The following is an 18,701-nucleotide window of genomic DNA, read 5'->3' on the forward strand; positions in this document are numbered from 1 at the left end:
AAAATATCTAATTATCACTGGGGAAACTGAAGCCACAAGGGAAAGCCTTGGCCTGGGTCATTCCACAGACTAATGGTAGAGTTGGGAGGAAAATCTGAGCATTCAGGCGGGCCACAGCCTTAATCCCCACCAACCCAGCCCTCACTTCACTTCTGAAGACTGTACAGGAAGCCCAGCAGGGGATCCTCCATGGCAATCGCTGTCCTAGGGCCTGGTGCTGGTGGGAGGAGGTGTGGTGTGCAGAAGCCAGATTCCAGGCAGACAGAGCGGTTTAGCCGAATGGAGGAGTGCCAGCGTCTGCACACAGCTGCTCGTAAGCAGGCTGGGGTGGGTGCAGGGCCAGGAGCTAATGTGGAATATGGGGCTCGTCAGAAGACGTGGGTCAGAATGCAGGTGACAGTTCCAGACAGCCGGTGCTTCCTGCAAAGAGAGCCCCAACCCTGAACAAAATTTGGGCTAATAGTAGATACCCATGGGAACTCGTAGATTAACAAGCCTGACTCACAAGAGAGGGAAAGAAGAGAGAAAGAAAGAGGGTGGACCCTGGGCTAGTGTCTAAGAACTTCAAGAATCCCCAACTGTTACAGACAGAAAACAAGCTGAGGGCAGAAAATCAGCCAGTGCCACTTGTAGTCATGGCCCAAGCTCGCCCCTGCTGTCTTCTTCCCATCTACTCTGCTCAGTATGTTGAGGACACTGACTGCCCTCTTGCTCAGTCCAGAGGGGGCCCTGTGAAGATTTCTAGAACCCCAGATGTCTTTTGTGGCCAAGGCTGCCACCAGCCCTTCATGGGGCACCAGCAAGCCTGTAGCTCCTCCTGGCTCAGGGCTGCTGGGTGGGAATCTTGCCTTGGGCCTTCACAGAACAGGGGCCCAGAAGAAGCAGTGGACTGGCTTGGCCGCACACTGCATTCCCAGGAAGCTGCAACCTTGAAATTTTTAATTCCTTTCTTACTCAAGGCTGTGCTTTCCTTTTTAGATCATGAAATCGGGGCACCAGTTCCTTGCTTTTCTGTGACTAGGTAGAATTTGCACAATTGGTGGGGCCACCAGAGACAACCAGTCATGGGACTTTTGGGGGAAGGACCTGCCCCTTTTTAGCTCCAAAAATCCAAGAAGTTCATCCTGGCTCCAAGTCTGATTCAACTATCACAGCAGGAATCTTGAGGTTTCCTGAAACTTCACATCACCCACACAGGCTCACCCTCCCCTGGTGTAGTGATAATGATGATGAGTATCTGCTTTGTTTAAGGAGCCTCTTGTGTAGGACAGAACTTACCCACCACAACTGGAGTCCTTGTTCTTAGGATACTCGCATGCCAGGAAGGGCATGGTCCTGGAGCTAATCTATGTCTACCGAAGGCAGGAGGGTGCAAAGCTTCAGTGTGGGTGGATTTGGGCCTAGTCCTGATCTCTTCTGGACATTCCTGGATAGTTGTTTTGCTTTCTCTGGGCCTCAGTTCTCAACCAGTTGAATACAGAGTTAACTATATAACCCTGAAAGTCCGTTCCTGCCGAGGCCATACACCCACAAGAAAGGAGAATGGGGCCATGCAAAACTTGTACATGAATGGTCCAAGTGTGTTCATGTTCACCAAGAGGTAGAGGCAATCTGGCGTTGATCAACATGGTGTGAACTGTGTTTTCATATGGTCCTAGAATGGTATTCAACAGTAAGAGCAAGCCATGTCCTGATACACGGTGAAACATCAATGGACTGGGCAAACATAGTAAATGAAGGAAGCTGGGCATAAGAGCCCTGCCTTATAAGATACAGTTTATAGGAGATGTCTGGGACAGGTCAATATGCAGAGGCAGAAAGCTGATCAGTGGCTCTGGAGAACAGAGGAACTGGACCGTGATGCTGAGTGACATGGGGCTTCTTTCTAGGGACAACTGGTTACGGTGATGACTGCGAAGCTCTGAGTATACCAAAGGCCACTAAACCATGCACTATAGGTGGATGAGTTTCATGCTGTGTGAATCATACCTCAGTAAAGCTGTAAAAAGGACTCCTTCCGTGCAGGACCAAGGCTTCTATGATCATAACAAAGGTAACATAATGTCTAGCAGCTGGCAGACAGTCTGGATGTTGGCTTTTATTCTGTTGGTAATCTTTAACAAGCTGGTTCATGCAAAAACCTTAAAGCTACGTTCATTGTCTGCATAGGAAAGACATGCTCTCTGGTGACTGATGGGGTGCCCTTTGAGCAGAGGTCCATTCTACCTCCAGGTTCTGCTGAAATCCTGTGTGCACCTTTGGGCCGCCTCCTTGGGTGTCCAACAAACATCTGAGGTAGGTACTTTCTGCACTGTTGCCAGAAGAAACATTCAGAGGCAGGATCTTGTCACCATCTGGCTTGTTTCTGGGTTCCCTGTGAATATACCATCTGCCCAGGGGACACCTGGAAGTCCTCGTCCAGCCTCTGGCACCACAGAAGGCGGGGCCCTAGTCTGTCTTGTGTGTCTCCACACACATCCTTAGTGTTCTTTGGCACAGTACCCATGGAGGGCAGAATGAGATGCCTCTCCATGGTGATATGATGATACTTAGTGAGAGGAGGTTGGTAACTGTCATTAAGGTCCCCAAGCATCTGATGTTGAGCTGGGAGGAGGGTGCTCTCGCCCAATCACAGATGCTTCTTTTTGTCCAGTGGCAGCCGGGGTGAGCAGGGAGTCTAGGTGTATCAGTCAGATTGGATTTGAGAGACTTGAAATTTCCATGGTTGAGATGCAGGGCTGTGGGTAGGACCTGAGAGCTTTCATCAGAAGCACAGAGTATCTGGGCAGAAACAAAAGCAAGCCTGTAGTTCATCAGTTACAGGACCTCAGCTCAGTCAGCACCTTGAGAGAACTTGCAGGTGGAGGCCTTGTCAGCCTCCAGATAAGCCTGGCTTTGTTCTTGGGAGCCCTTGATGCCTTGGGAGCCCTTGGATGCTTTCTCAGCCTCCGGATAAGCCTGGCTTTGTTCTTGGGAGCCCTTGAGCAGAGAACCTTGCAGAACCCAACTGAGCATCTAACCTACGTGCTAGGAGATAATAACAACAAATGTTATGTAAAGCAGACTCCTTTATGATAATCTGTTGTATATGGTAGAAAACTCATATAACAGCCATCCCTGGAGAGATGGCTTGTTCTTGGTTAGTAAGGCATTTTTCCAGGATCACAGTGTATTAGTTTCATCTCACAACAGGTTTTTAAAATTATTATTGTTATTATTATTATTTTGGTTTTTCGAGATAGGGTTTCTCTGTGATTTTGGAGGCTGTCCTGGAACTAACTCTTGTAGACCAGGCTAGTCTTGAACTCACAAGATCCGCCTGCCTCTGCCTCCCGAGTGCTGGGATTAAAAGGGTGCCCTACCACCGCCTGATTAATTATTATTTTAAAAAGTATAAAATCCATTCTTTGTTTTCAGGATATTGTTAATCCCACCAATTGAGAATAAGACCACTACCACAGTTAAAAGCCAAACTTGAAGCAAACTTTAATTAAATTTAGGTTAAATACAGGTTGATAGACTCTGGTTAGGTCCATACCCAGGTTCCTGGGGAAAGGCCCAGAATTACAGTTTGCAGTGACTTAAGAAGAAAAACCCATAATTCATTGCATTTCCCATGAGGTCCAACCAGAGGCAGGCATCCATCCTGACGTACCTCCGTCCCATATGTGATCAAGCACACCAAGCCCATCCGGTGAGATGGGTCAAACAAACTTGTTTAGGGGAGTGAAAACATGTGGCTTGTTACCTCCCAGAAACATTAGCCTCCAGCATTGCAGGAACGAACTGTCCCTGGGCAAGGGGCTTGCAGATCAGAGGCAGTTTTGTCTCTTGGATCTCTTAGGCATAGTAATTGAAACCTAAAGTATAACCAACCACAGCTACGCTGGGGACTGACGTGTAGCACGGCGGCAGAGTGCTTGCCTAGCATGCAGGAAGCCCTGGGCTTGATCCCCAGCACCTCACTAAGAGCAAAGGAAGGAAGGAAAAGAGGAAGGAGGCAGGCTGGGCTTTGGTCAGATCTGGTCTGTAGCCACAGTTCCTCCACCCTTCGAGGTGCCTCCATGCTAGCCCTAGATATGGGTGACTGCATAGAATGACTCAGAGGCTGGCAGAAAGAGCCAGCTCGTGACTCCAGAACTCTGAATGTGGGTCCCTGCTGTGCTGAAGGGCCTCTGTGACTTTGGGTGGCTCACTGCCCTTAACTGAGCCACGGAATCAAAGCAGGACAATGGCTTTCCACACATTCCCCTGCCCTCCCTCCACCCCAGGGTTTTCTCTGAAGAAAAGCTAATGTAAAAACCCAGTGTCAAAGGTCATTCAGCAGTCCTCGCTTGTGCCTGCTGTGCCTAGGCTTGAGGAAGGATAGAAAGGCAGGAAAAATTATGGAGATATGGGAAGGAAAGCCTGTGACAGACAAAAACCTTTCTCTTAGGATCTCTGTCACCTTTCCTTCTGATGGAGTCAGGAAGCTTCAGATACCACTGAGAAAACTCACGTTGCCTATGGAAGTGCTTTCTCCAAAGATAACTCAATCGAAGGTGTCAAATGCAGTAAACAAAGTGTGCTGACTTGTAGTCAAGTCACCTACAGCCTTGAGAGCTTCTCATTGCTCCGATCTTGTTTCTAAATCTAGACACCATAAATTTATTTTATAACTTTGTTCACAAAAGAAAGCTTCTTAACCTTTAAACTGTGTTATAAATTATCTGCTCTGAGCAAGGGAGCTTAGGGAGCCTCGGGGTCATTTATACAGTCATCATACAGTCAGGTGCATCCCTTCCTGGAGAGGCCTCTGCCCATGCTTGGGTATGTCTCATTCTTTCTCTGAGCATCTATCTCTCTTTCTACTAACTCATGCGCTTAAAATCTATGTCAAAGACATCCAAAAGAATAAGATAGCAGTTCCAACTCTATTTCATATTAGCTGCTCCTGAAATGCTTTTCTGTGTGAAGCTAAGAATCCGGGATTATCTTAAAGGGAGGTCCCTAAGGAGAAAGGGAATATTCTGGGCTGCTGCTTAGAACTGTAGCTCCACCCCCACATTGCTGACAGGCCTACTCCTCTCCTTGGGAGAGATCAGAATCTCTCTGCAGAATGTGGACTGGAACCTTCGGCCCTAGAGAAACTCACTGAGATCTGACTTTTCCTCCATCAGACAGTAGGCGCTTCTGTATACAGAAGCTGTCCCTGTAGGTTGTACTAGATGCAACCCTATTATCACCACAATCAGAATAACCAAAGATGTTTCTATACACTGTTAAATGTCCTTGGGAGGGTAGGAGTGGGTGAGTCTCCTCAGGCCAGGATTGGTTCAAGTAATTTCTTAGTTGAAGCTTATCTCAGAATCCTGTTCTTTGAAGGCACTGTACCCTTGACCTTGACTGACTTTCTCTGCACTGCTGGATGACCTTGAGATGTACTATGCTGTTGGCAGGGGACAGAGGGGGACTCACCATCACATAGCTCATGCTGTTCCTAGTAGGTCTCATAGGCTTGTTGTGGTCACTCTGAAATGGCATGGGGTAGATAAGGGACAAGGCACAAAATGTTCATGCCTGCCTTTGAGATGCTGTCAGTGAGGGAGGGACAAACACGTTGAGCAAAGAATACACAAGCCTTGATTTTCTACCCAGAGACTCAAGTTCAAATAGGGCCCAGGCTGGACCTCAACCTTACTATGCAGTGACTCATCTGGGAATAACAGGCAGGGAGGGACACACCCTGCATGGATACCGGCACAGCCCAAAGTGTCATGGCCTCCTATCTCTCACCCCATCTCCCCCAGCACAGCACCAACGGACTGCTGGCAGACCTTAGTCACTGGCAGGCCATCTTGATGGGGTACAGCAACATCAGAGGTCCCTGTCACTGTTCAGCCACTCAACTTGTCAACCTTATATAGGCATGTCACCTGCTGTAAAATGGGGACATTTGTGCAGACCACACACAATAAGACAAAAATGCACAAAAAGACCTCACCAGAGGAAAGGATTGCTGCTCAAAGAACTCAGGTACTGTGAGCGGAATCTTTCTTCAGACCAAAGTTCTCTATGGCTTTGTCCAATTTGCACATACTGCTCCTTCCTGCTGTGGCCTACACACACCTTTTAAAGATGTGTCCTCCCAGAGATGTGGAACACAAACTGAGCTAAACCTCCTTCTGGGTTCCCAAATTACCTGTTCATAAAAAGAACAGGCATTTACCCTCGGAGACCTAACACAGTGGGTGATGCAGGGGGAGGTGCCACAGCTCCTGGTCTGCCTCTCTCAGAAGGCTCGGAGCGCTCCCAGGGAGGAACACTCCAAGCTGGTCCTTGGACTGACAGTGCTGCCCTGGAATATCGAAGTGACAGGGGAGGCTCCTCTCTGGCCCCTGTGATAGAGCTGTTCCTATCAATACAGGATGCAGGAAACACTCGGGTAAGTGGCTTTCCCTCTTTGACCCTCAGTTTCTCTTCCCTGTGAAACAGGTGTGAGGGGGGTCCTGGCTCAGGCCTCCTACAGGTCCCTCTCCTGGATGTCTCTGGGAAGTGAGTTTCCAGGCCCAAGATGTATCTGTGCAGTTTCCACCTCTCGGGGAAATTGCTTCTCCCTCCTGTCCGGTAGACTGTCACTTTAAGTTTGGGCGGGGCCTGTTGGACACTGGCCCAGCACCTGGGACCTAGAGGAAGCAGTGAAGCAGGGCCATAAGAGTCTTTGAGGTGGTGATCGAAGACACAAGGGCTAGAAGACAGTGGGTAGGTGACTTCGCAGCGGCATCCCCAGCTGGAGCCCCAGCTGCCTGGCTCGGTGACAGGGAGGGGAGGACCTCAGCCCTACTGGAGACCAGAACAGAGACCTCAAGGAGCCTGTGCAGTGCCAAGGGCACAGCTGGGGACAGCTACCAGAGCCTCCCCAGATGCTCGATGGCTGCAGAGCTCAGCCACCACCACGCCTTCTAATGCGCTGGGCTCTCCCCTGGACCACTCCTGTGGCGCCTGGACCAGCCCGATGGCTGCATGCGAGGTGGGTACGAACATCCTGTCTCCCTCCCCCAGGAGCACCTCAGCTTCTGCTAAGGGTATGGCCTGGACTCTTCCCTCTGACCTGGACCATACAGAATGGGCCCGTTGTCCTACTCTTGCTACCCAACGCCACAGCACTCAGCTGGGCAACCGTTTCTCTACAGTTCGTGGGCAGGCGGCATAGGTGGCTGTTCTTGTTCAGAAGGTTACTCCTGCGCAGAAGCAAGTGCCTACAGTGTCAGTGCGGGACAGCAGCAGGGACACTGCAGGCCTCTCCCCATCTCTGTCAGTCTGGTTGCAGGAGTACAGCTCCCTCCTTCCTCCTCTGACAGGAAGAGGGCTTTCTTCTCGCTGATTTGAATTGAACCCCCTGTAGCAGACAGTCGGGGCTAGAGAGTAGGTGATTTCCTGGTTCAGTTCCCTCCCAGCTGTGGTGGAGTGTTCATTACAGAGGGGGACATTTAGGGAAGGAGACACCAGATAACCTGGTAGTGTCTGGGTGGGGCCACCCTCTATCCAGCTCTTTGAACTCACACCTCAGGTACAGCTTGCTGGACTTAACTCCATAACCCCTTAGCCTTGAGAGCCAGGATGTAAACTCAAAGTATGAGTGACAGGAGCCTGCTCATTCGAAGTCCCAGAATGCTCACAAGGAGGGAGCGACGGGCAAAGTCTCCTGGTGGGAAAGGCCCCTCCTAGCTGGAGCAAGGCGGCACGGTCCCTGGGAGGGGTGATATTGATTTCCTTTTTGAGAAGGGGCGAAGTGGGGTCCCAGTCAGCAGGAGTATTGAATGTAGGAGAAAGTCCAGGTGGCTCAAATTGGAGTTGGGGTAGGGACCAGGGGAGGCTGGCAGATCAGTGGAGGTAGGACCAACTTAGCAGGCCCTGACTGAGTGCCAGGATGGGGTGGAACTTCTATGAGGCCGGAGAACTTCCTGTCTGCCCCCCAGGGGTTAGAAGTCACACTTTCCATGGCAGGGAGCCCTCCCTTCCTCCCCTATCAAGGTACAGGGGCTGGAGGCACACTCATGTAAGGGGTTCTGAACTGTCTGATGGTGGCGTCTCAGAAATGGGAGTGGAGGGGTCCAGAGGCAGGACACATTAGCTGTCATCATCTGAAGCTGGGAGGAGGGAGGAGGGCGCCTTGTCGGGGAGAGCAGCCTGGCAGACACAGGCTCATGGGATGCTCTCAGCTGCAGGCATCTAAAACTTTATATACAGAGACCCAGCTGTGCACATACAAGGGAACCCGAGTTAGGTTAGATCTGCATCTAAATATACCCCCAACCAGTATCCTTGAGATATCACTGTGGGGAGCATTAAGCAAGGGGACACCTGTAAAAGGCCTAGTTGGGCCATACCCCCAGAGCATGCTAGCCATCACTATGTGTGTAGACCAAGGGCCGGCTGGGAGAAACTGCTCAGTGGGGCTCATTCTTGTCTCTGAGGGACAGGATTCATCCTGACTTGATTTTGACCCTTCGTTCTCTTCATGATGAGCAATGTTTGGGTATGTGAAGGATTTGGAATGGGTCTGTCACCTTCCCTGGCCTTCCCTTGATTGGAGGGAGGATGAACTTTCCCCATTGCTAATTCCCAACCAAGAACTGATTCCCATGGCATATCTATATCAGGAAACTCTGATTCAGTTAGGGGACAAGACAAGGAGGGGACAACTGTAAGAGGTGAGTGGTGTGCTCCTGGGAGGTGCAGGGTTCTTCAAGAGGTTCCCAAGCAAGGACCACGCTGAGCTTCGCAGAGCACACCACTGAGAGAGATCAGTAGGGGTGGTGGCTTAGAGGTGAGCTTTGGAGGCCAGTGCCAGCCTCTTCTGGACTGTAGGACCTGGGGCCAGGCTTGCTTCCTGCAGTTATCCCACACAACATTTTTGCTGAGTCCTCCCTCTTCCAGTGATCCGTATGAGTTCAAAAGAACAAAACGTGTGAGTGCTCCCCTTCTGCCAACCATGCATGCCGAGCCCAACTTAAAAAAAATCTTAAAACTGTGTGTAGGTATTGTGCTTACATGTGTACATGTATGTGCACCACATGCATGCAGCACTCGTGGAGGTCAGAAGTGGGTGTAGGTTCCCTGGAACTGCAATTGGAGACATCTGGAGCTGCCATGTGTGTGCTAGGAACCGAACCCAGGGTGTTTGGAGAAGCAGCTGGTGCTCTTAACTGTTGGGCCATCTCTCCAGCCCTGAGGTTATATTATTTCACCTGGTGCTCATGGCATAGTCTGTGTGCAGTTTTGTTAGGCTCTTTCAGTGCCACGACTATGGTAAAGATGTCCTGGAAAAATCCTTCTCTGTGGTACCACATTCAACCTCACATACCACCGTTCACACTTGCCCTGCTCCCCATAACCCTCTGTTTCCTGTCAAGGGAGACAAGGGCTGGGCCCTGTGAGGTGGTGACCAGGGGAGGAGAGGCAGAGTGCAGCCAGCAAGCTCTGGCCTTTCCCAGCTGCCCATAAATTGGCCGGTGTAGAACTACCTCCTCATCAGACCAAGGCCCCTGAGGCTTTTGTAGAGGCTCAGATTGAATGTGGTGCATTTATTATTACATGATTGTGTTCCTGCTATATCCCAAGCATAGTGCTAGGAACCGGAAACAGCTTTTTGGTGACCATCAAAGTAGCCCTGCAGTGCGTAGGTGCCATCTTCATTTCACAGGTGAAGAAACTGAGGTATTAGTCACATGACCTCTCTGAGGTTTTGGTACATTTTGCTGGCCCATCTCTTCAGATTCTCTCTCCTTCTATGTGCAGACCTGCGCCAGAGGCCGAGTGGCTTCCACTGTGCGTTACTGCATGACCGTCAGTGGCACAGTGATCCTGGTGACTGGGACACTCTGCTTTGCATGGTGGAGCGAAGATGATACACCTGTCCAGCCTGGCTCACTGGCCCCCACAGTGGAGCATCCATTGCCCAAGATCCCTCCAATTTGGCTAAAGTCTGTCAGTTTACTCTGCTGTAGCATGGGTGGCCTGCTTCTGTTGTTTGGCCTGTTGTGGTCCATCCAGGAAAGCTCAAAGAGGTCAAGCCAAGGGGAGCTGTACCAACTCTCCAGAGACCTGTATCACCTTGCTGTGGAGTCTTCTGAGAAGAACTGCAGGTTAGCGGGGCAGGGTGGGGACCACGGGGAATCCTCTGCAGTCACAGTACCCAGTATTTGCTCAGCAAGTTCTCATGGAATTCCTCCACGGGACAAGGCTTTGCCCTGCCTGTATCCTGAGGACATGGAAGCCCCATGCCAGAGGCAAATGACAAACCAGAGTAATGAGGGCTATGTGAAGAGCAGGAACAGTCCTGTGGAGATGTGGGGAAATCTGGGAAGTCTTACAGGAGGAGGCAGCAGCCAAGCTCAGCAGAGAAGCAGGGGAGTCAAGGGCCCAGGGTAGGAAGAGTCCCCCAGGCACAATAGGGCACTGGCCAGGGCCAGGCACTATGCCAAGTGACCACGCCATATCCCAGGTGACGTAGCCAGGACTTCTCCATTTGTGGAGGAGGAAACCCCACACAGAGACCTTACAAAACTTGCCCAAGTACACAGCTCTATCTATGTCAGAACTGGGACCCAACCTCCAGCAGCCTTGATGGGAATCAGTGCTCACCATAGGCCCCTGTCTCAGGAGACAATGAGGACAATGAGGGAGTGATGGGTGGGCATAACTCAGCTCAGTGCTCAGCACATGGTAGGTGTGCTGAAAGTGGCAACTATTCCTGACCTGCAAAGGTGAGGGTGGGCGTGGGGCAGGGGTTGGCTGAAGGCAGAAGCCAACAGTTGCATCAAAACAGTTCTCAGCCTGATTTTCCCCATTGCTGTTATCCCCAGCCTTTTGAACATTTTTTTCTTCCTCATTTCCTTCTTTTTTTAAACAGAGTCTTACTTTGTAATCCAATCTGACATAAAATGTGTAATCCTCCTGTCTCAAGGGCTGGGATTACAGACATGCATCACCCCCAGCTTTTTAGCATGTTTTCTTAGACCCGGATCCCCATAGATGTGGTTTGTGTACATACGTTGTATGTGTACATTTGTGTCTTACGTCTGGGGAGCGATTTTGCCCTGTAAGAAAGCTGGGTTATGCATGTTCTCCTTGGATGCTTGTTGATTCGACAAAGTATCCAGCGGGCCTGGAGCCTGCGTGGGATTTCTGCCCTCTGTCTGCTTGTACGTTTATGCCTCTGGGAACCACCGTTGCTGTTTTCAGAAGAGGGAGGCTTGTCATATACAGGGCTCACAGTGGTGTGAGCCTGAGGGCTGCATAGCTTGTGTCCCTCCTCAACACTTCTCCTAAGTGCTGGTGTCGGTTTAGTGGGGGCTAGCCTATGCTCCTGTGAACTGGTTGGGGCCTTCCTGGAAGCCTTGCTTCCCTTTGTCAGGTGGACAGTATCTTCTGGAGTGGCTCCTTGAGGCTAGTAGGTGCGACAATCCACAGATACTACTTAGGCCAATAGGCAGACCTCAAGTGGGGCATGGTGGGAGTTGATACTGAGCAACTGAGTCCAGGCCAGCCTAGGTTACAGAGTTGCTCCATTAGAGGGAAGGGCACTCTACCCAGCCAAACTTTGCACTTCACAGAAGGGAAATTTGTCTGAGAGACAGTGATCTACCTGCTCATAAAATGAGTTGGACTCTGACAGCCAGGACAGCCTGTCCTCCTGCCACGCCCAGCCTGTCCTGAGCAGAAGGCATTGGTGTTGTCTATATACACAGCAGTGTTGCGTCAACATGGCCCAGGCCACAGCCGTAGGTTAGGTGGGCTATTCCATCCTCAGTTAGGCAGGAAGCAGGAAGGGACCCATCCAGCTCTGAGGCCCAAGTTTCAGATCCAGAACCTGGTGTGACTGTGTACTGAGGAAGCCTGCTTGTCTGATCCTGTCCCCATGGGAGACACCTCATTCCCTGGGGTTGCCTGGTGGTAGCTAGAAACAGGCTTGGGCGTTCCTCTTTCCGTGTCCGGTCTCATCCCCCATTTAGTCACCTACTCTCTCTTGCCTGAGCACCTACCACACGGTGGGTCCTGTATTGGTAGTGCACCAGTGACGAGACAGACGAGACCCTCCCAGAAGCTCCTCTGGCAACTGTTAGTCCTGAATAGAGGCCCCCTTTGTCCTTCAGTGAGGACATCAGGCAGTGCCAGGCACACTCTGAAGGCCCTGCCCTTTCTGCTAGAAGCTGTGTGTCTGTGAATGCCCCCTGATTCCCCAAGTCACACCCGATGCCTTCTCTGTCAGTTGCAGCAGGAGGAAGAGTAGACCCTCTGTACTACAGCTCACTGCCGTGACAAAATACTTGAAAAACAAAACGAGAGATCATTTTGAGGAAGCGTTTGTTTGGGCTCACGGGTTTGGGGCATTTTCCGTCACGGTGGGGAGGGCACAGTGACAGGAGCGTGAGGCAGCTGGCCACATTGTATCCTTAGTCGGGAAGCAGACAGATGCATGGTAGTGATCCGCTCACTTTGTCCTTTCCGTTCAGGCCAGAACCTCGGCCCAGGTGATGATACACCTCACATTAGGGTGGGTCTTCCCACCGCAGTTGACTAAGTTGAGAAACTGTCCCACAGATGTGCCCCCGAGGTGTGTCTGTCTCCTGGGTGATTCTAGACCTTGCCAAGGTGACACTGGACACCAACCACCATTCCTCTCTCTCCCCCAGGGCTGCGGGCTCCTGTGACAAGGCCATGGTGCATGTGCGTACTGCGAAGCCTGCACCCCTTAGCATTCCCTGCTCTTCTTCGTTGCGGTCTCTAATGGACTTGAACCTTGGCTGCTTATGGGGAGGGTGTGAGGAATAGGCCTGTTTTACAAAGGGAGACGTGAGGGTGTAGTTGGCTTGGTGGTGTAGGGTGAGCTTGAGCTCTGCCATTAGAGGGGGCTATCCACTCAGCTGATTTGCCCTAGACTCATTCATGTGTGAGATGCGTGGGGCTTACTCCTGCCCTACTGGCTTTGGTTTCTCAACAGAAAGCCTATGGGGCCAGCAAGGAGCCCGTCTCCTGCCCACACAAGGCTGTCTGGTCTCTGAGCATGAGACCACTTAGCAGGACCACACCCCCACAACCATAGCACTCTCTGTCTGGAATGTACGAGGAGCTGCCTACGCTAACTAGGACAGAACCTTGCAAAGGCTCAAGTTCTGGGCATTCTTGTATTCTGAACTATGGCCTTGGACAGTTAAGGTTGATGAGCCAACAGGCTGCTGAGGTGACAGGAGCAGGCTTGAGGGCTGTTGCACACCTGCCCTCTAAGCAAACTTCCTGCTGTGGGCCGAGTTCCTGAGGTACCTAAGCCACACACACATCCTGCTGGCTGCCACCTGCTGGGCTGGCCTCAAGAAGATCCAGAGCCATCTCAAATAATCTGGGGTGGACAGGGCATGGCTGGGAGGTGCACAAGAAGGGAGAGGAGGGCTCTGGAGGCCTATTACCCGCATTCACTTCATAGCTGTTAACCCTTTTTCTGCTTTACCTCTTCTGCACCTGTGACAAGGCAATTATTATCCCCATTCCACAGATGAGGAAGAAGAGGCCCAGAGAATATGGGAACAGAACCCAGGCCACACAGCAAAGAGTTCAGTGTGTTACCTCCAGGAACATAGCTTCTCAGCACCCTTTCTTCTTTTCTGATATGTTGAAACAGGGTCTTACTAGGCAGCCCTAGCTGGCCTTGAACTCGCTATGTAGCCAAAGCTGGCCTCAAATACAAATCCTGTTGCCTCTGCCTCTAGAATACTGAGGTGACAGCATGTATCACCAGGTTTGGCAGAAGCGTTGTCCTCGCTTGCAAAGCCTGCTGAGAGCTCAGAGGACGGTGAGCACTGGTTGTTTCTCAGCTGCAGGTCTCCTGGCTGGTCCCCAACTCTCTTCTTCTATCTAAGCCAAGTTCAAATCCAGGGCCTGCGGAGCTGCTTTGTGAACTTGACTCCCCTCCCGGTGGTTTGCCGTGAGGGTGGCAGCCTGCTCAGGGCCCTGGGACGGGGGAAGGCACTAACTCGGTGGAGGTGGCCCACATGACCTCAGAAGCAGGACATTTGTCCTTGAAATCTGGCCTGCAAAGCCAGATTTGGGGGAGGGGGCACTCTAGGGACCGGGTTTCGCCTCACAGTCCTGTTAGGTGATTCAGTTGCCTGGGTGTGATGGGTGCGTTGGAGAGTCAGGGGTGGGCTACAATGTGGAGTGAAAGAAAACATTGACTTGGTAAATAGCGAGCTCTCTCTCCATGGTTAGTTTACCTTGCCAAGTCTCTAGCATCCAGATGGACAGGTAATCTGAGCATCACAACTGTAACTTTGCAAATGATATTTCAGTCACCTGGGAGTCTGTACGTCCACGGACCACCACTCATTTCTCAATAAACACCCCTAAGCACCTGTTCTCAGTGTTTAGACATTCCAGTCAATCTCTGCCCCAAGAGGCAACCACACAGTGTCAATACAGTGCCAGGGAAGAGCAGCATGGAAGCTCAGGGGAGAACAATGGGGACAGGTCAGAAAATGTCCCTGAGAAAGTGTCAAAGTGGGGAGTGGTGTCGAGGAAGAGTGTGTGGGGGGGGCAGAAGAGGAGGGAGAGCTGCCTTTGGCAGGCTGCTCCATCGAGCATCGTAAGAGCTACACGGGCATGGCCATGCGGATTCCTCCCTGTCTCCTTGTGCCCACGCAGACTCTTCCCCTGTCTCCCTGGCATGCAGGGGAGTTTGAACTGGTCCTACTAACAGCTTCTTTCCTGTCCCCATAGGCCTCCCAAGGAGGCTGTCATTCCCACTTACGAGGAGGCCATGTACTGTCCACTGGCTGAGGGTCCCCGGCCATCCGCCATGCAGCCCGAAGAAGAAGACCTTCAGTGCCACGCCCCAGGAGATGCCCTGCTGGGGTCACCATCCCATTCACCCCCACCCAGCTACGAGAGCATCATCCTCGCTCAGGGGGCTGTTTATGGTCCACGTGCTGCAGGCTCCAGCTCGGGTTGAGCTCAGGCTGCAGGGGAGTTGCAGCAGACCCTTGAAACTGGCCCCTAAGCCCCAGCTTTACTCAGGACATCCTCCAGTGCTGGGTTCACAGCAGACATCCAACAGAGCTCTGGGGCTGGGTGCTATCTATGTATCTGTTGCTGTGTAAGAGACCATCCCCGTGTTAGTTAACTTTAAATAAACCCCACTTTATTACATCTCATCCTTTTATGCATGGCTGGTTCCTATGTTCTTTGCCCCCATGAGGTCATCATCAGAGTCCCAACCGGAATGGGACCTTCAGGCTGGTGTGCTGGGACCCAGCAGTTGACAACTGGAAGATTCTGTGTGGTGAACACAGGGCCAGAGGCAGAAGCAGATGCCGTCCAAGTTTGCACAACCGGTTTGTAAGCCAAGAGAACACAGACTTCAATCTAAGCCTCCCTGAGCCCAGGTTCTACCCTGTGCCACCGTGGCAATGACTTCTCTGGGCCTCAGTTTCCTCATTTTGTAGGATGGAATTGGCATTTTGTAGCAGCGCCAGCCCCTGCCTCAGAGAGCTAAGTGAGGGGCCCCATGGGGTGACAGCAATGGCACTGAGCAGCAAACTGGATGTAGGGGCACTGTCCTGGGCCGGAGGCCCTCAAACTGCTGCATGTTTCAGAGTTGGTGCAGGTAAGCCTGCTCTACCAGGTGCTAGCCCAGCATCCTGGAACATGGGCCTCGCTACTGTCCCTGGCTCTCCAGATGTGGCACTAATAGTAACTTTCTCTCCAGCTGCATTCTGCCCACTAAGCCTCTACACGCTCCTCTGTGCCACCAATTGGTCCGGTCCCGTTCATTCCTAGCTGGTGGTTCCTTGCTCACCATTGCCCCACCCCGATCTCATCAGTTTGAGCGACAGATCACAGACTGACAAGTAAAATCCTTTTAACTCAGGCCGTGTTGCTCATGCTGAAAAGTGAGGGACACTCGGCACCAGAGTAAGGGAGGCATGTGCGGTCCTGGGTCACCTTTGCCCCTCTCCTCAGGGACAGTGTCATTCTCCAGTATGCAGGCCGAGGGCCTAGAAGGCAGCAGGGATATCACGTCAGTCTCATTCTTTCTCAGAGGGACTAAGTGATCTCCCCCAAGGCCTCAAGGCAGCAGGGACACCAACACTGGCTAAGGTGGCAGCCCCAAAGGCCAGCTGGTGCTTGGCTAGGCCTCTGCTCCTATCTCCTCCCTCGTGAAGCCCCTTATTATTACAAGTGGAATGGGGGTGGGATGGGGAGAAGCAACCTGTGCAAGCTGAGAGCTCAGAGTAGACTCAGGATGCGGGCTTCCCATCTAGACTGGACCGTGTGGAGGGCTGTGCTGTCACTCTATTTCCTGCAGTCTTCTTGAGCCACTGAGAGCCCCTTGATGCCAAGTCCAGGTAGGGTCCCGCTCCCAGCTCTCTCTGAATGGCAAAAGCTGTTCCACAGTCTGGGCTGGGAGAAGGCCTGCTCTGCAGACCAGACTTCCAGCTTCTACCCCTTACTTCTGCCCCCTGCTCTCTGTTCCTAGCCAGACCCCTAGGCCTTGGCCCTTCCTGTCCTTCAGAAGTTCTGGCCCTCCATTTCTACCCTCCTGTCATATTCTCTCTCCCAAGAGGTTATCCTAGGCCACAGAGGAGTCTGGAGAGGCCTTGTCTCCCCACACTGGTGGTGACTTAGGCCAGGCCTATCTTAGAGCCTCTGCAGTTTCTAAGGACTTTCCCAAGTGAGGTATTTACCACAGGGCATAGAGTTAATGAGTGGCTGGTGAGAACAGGTTCGGTCTTGGCAGCAGCTGAAGGGCAAGCAGGGAGTGCTAGGCAGCCACAAAGGACTTTTCTGTCTCTCTCCACATCTGTGTATCTGGTTCAGGAAGGGGCAGTGACTCGGTCAAGGTCACCAACCTGAGCCTGAGCCTGAGTCAAAGCCATGGCAATCTCGCCAAGGCAGGATGGCTGTCCCTTTCTGAACCGTAGTGGCCTAGCTGAAGAACCTGTGGAGAAGCCAGCCACCCAAGGCAGGCCTGCCCCTTGCAGCCCTGCCTTGGAACCAGGCTGTTCCCTGCCATTGCCCTTCCTGGGCTTGACTGCAGGCAATCCATCCATCCTGATTGGTCACCTAGCCAGTGACACCCAGATGTCAGGGGCCTTTGTGACTCAGGTGTGCTTGCAAGTGTGTATTGCTTGGTGACCCCTGCCTGTCACTGCCCCAGGCACTGTTCACCTTTAATCTGGCTTTCTAGAAACCAAGTGTGATTCCCCCACCCCCTGTGGCCCCTGTGGCCCCCTGTAACTCTACAGAGGCTTCTGTTGGTTTCAGGGAAATGCCACCCTAGAGGTTTCCTGCCCATACATTCTTGTCCTCCTCAGCTCTAGTCCTTACATCTCTCCTCTCTCGAATACCATCCAGGGGGCTCCCTGTTCCAGACCCAGGGGACACAGACATGAACAAAACACAGCCACTCCCACCAGCCATTGTAGTTTGACTTTTAGTTGGAAAGACAGACAAAAGACAAAATAGATAATTTGTATAGCATGATAGACGGTGATTAATGCCATGGAGCACAAAAAAATTAGGAAAATTGAGGAAACTCTTTTGGGGAGGGCTTCTGCAATTTAGGGAATGGCCAGGGAAGATCCCACTAAAGAGACTGTAGGGTTAAAGACTTAGCAAGGGAGACAGCCATGCAGATATCTGGAGGAGGATCATTGCTGGCAGAAGGAAAAGCAGATGCAAGGGCCCTGGGGTGTCTGTGCATTCAGGAAGAGCATGGAGCCAGAGTGACCTTAGGGTGAGGGATGACCTAGAGGGGTGATGAACAGGCAGTATACAAAAGGGATCTAGGGACTTATGGACCACCTCAAGGCCCTTACCCTAAGACGACAGGTTGATACTCCAAAGTTCTGAGCAGAAAGAGCAGTGACAGGTGCGGATGTCCATTTGGGTTAGAAAGAGACTTCAGGGGTCAAGCGTGGGAGCAGAGCCAGTGGTAGGGAGAGGACAGCAGAAGGAGAGAAGTGATTAGATTCTAGTTTACAGAAGGTAGAGTATGGTGGTTTTAATAGTAATGGCCCCCAGAGACTCATGTGTTTGAATGCTTGGCCCATAGAGAGTTGCACTATTAGGAGGTGTGACCTTGCAGAAGGAAGTGTGTTAGTGTGGGGGCAGGCTTTGAGGCTTTGAGGTCTCATACATGTTCAAACCATTCCCAGAGTGGCACACAGTCTCCTTCTCCTGCCTGTGGATCAAGATGTAGAACTCAGCTACTTCTCCATGTCTGCCTGCATGCTGCCATGTTTCCTGCCATGATGGTAGTAGACTAAACCTCTGACCTGAAAACCAGCCCCAATTAAATGTTTTCCTTTATAAGAGTTGCTGTGGTCATGGTGTCTCTTCACAGCAATAGACACCTTAACTAAGACAGAAGCTGGTATCAGGGACTGGGGGATTGTTGTGAAAACCCTGCCATGATTTTGTTTGGAGGAATGTAGTCTTTGGGAGTTTGGATTAGAAAAGCAGTTGAACACTTAAGTGGGGCTTAATGGGCCATCCTAGTAGGAACATGGAAGACAGTTGTGCTGAAGGTGATTTGAACTGTGTGGACCTAGCGCAAATGATGTTTTTGTGAAGAAGGGAGATGCTTTGTCTTAAGAGTCTACCTGAAGATAAAGTGAAGAGATTTGGATTAATTCCGTTGGCAGAGGAAATCTCAAAACAGC

At 51.5% G+C, this 18,701-nt stretch overlaps 1 protein-coding gene across 2 annotated transcripts in view; it reads left to right on the forward strand.

Annotated features, from left to right (window-relative positions):
- Tmem61 (transmembrane protein 61) overlaps positions 1-15,188 on the forward strand; it is a 50,101-nt gene extending 34,913 nt beyond the window's left edge. The window contains exons 2-5 of one of the 2 annotated variants that reach the window (XM_040757038.1): positions 1,890-2,053; positions 2,170-2,295; positions 9,781-10,127; positions 14,755-15,188. In XM_040757038.1, the coding sequence (XP_040612972.1) occupies positions 2,194-2,295; positions 9,781-10,127; positions 14,755-14,986 (681 nt within the window). In that variant the 5' untranslated portion in view covers positions 1,890-2,053; positions 2,170-2,193 and the 3' untranslated portion in view covers positions 14,987-15,188. Of the gene's footprint in view, positions 1-1,889; positions 2,054-2,169; positions 2,296-6,658; positions 7,010-9,780; positions 10,128-14,754 lie in introns of those variants that run through there. The other variant, XM_013114838.3, reaches the window with a different exon arrangement.
- Positions 15,189-18,701: the final 3,513 nt, after the last annotated feature.

The sequence above is a fragment of the Mesocricetus auratus genome, unplaced genomic scaffold (genome assembly GCF_017639785.1).
Source record: "Mesocricetus auratus isolate SY011 unplaced genomic scaffold, BCM_Maur_2.0 Super-Scaffold_100014, whole genome shotgun sequence".
Classification (NCBI taxonomy): Eukaryota; Metazoa; Chordata; class Mammalia; order Rodentia; family Cricetidae; genus Mesocricetus; species Mesocricetus auratus.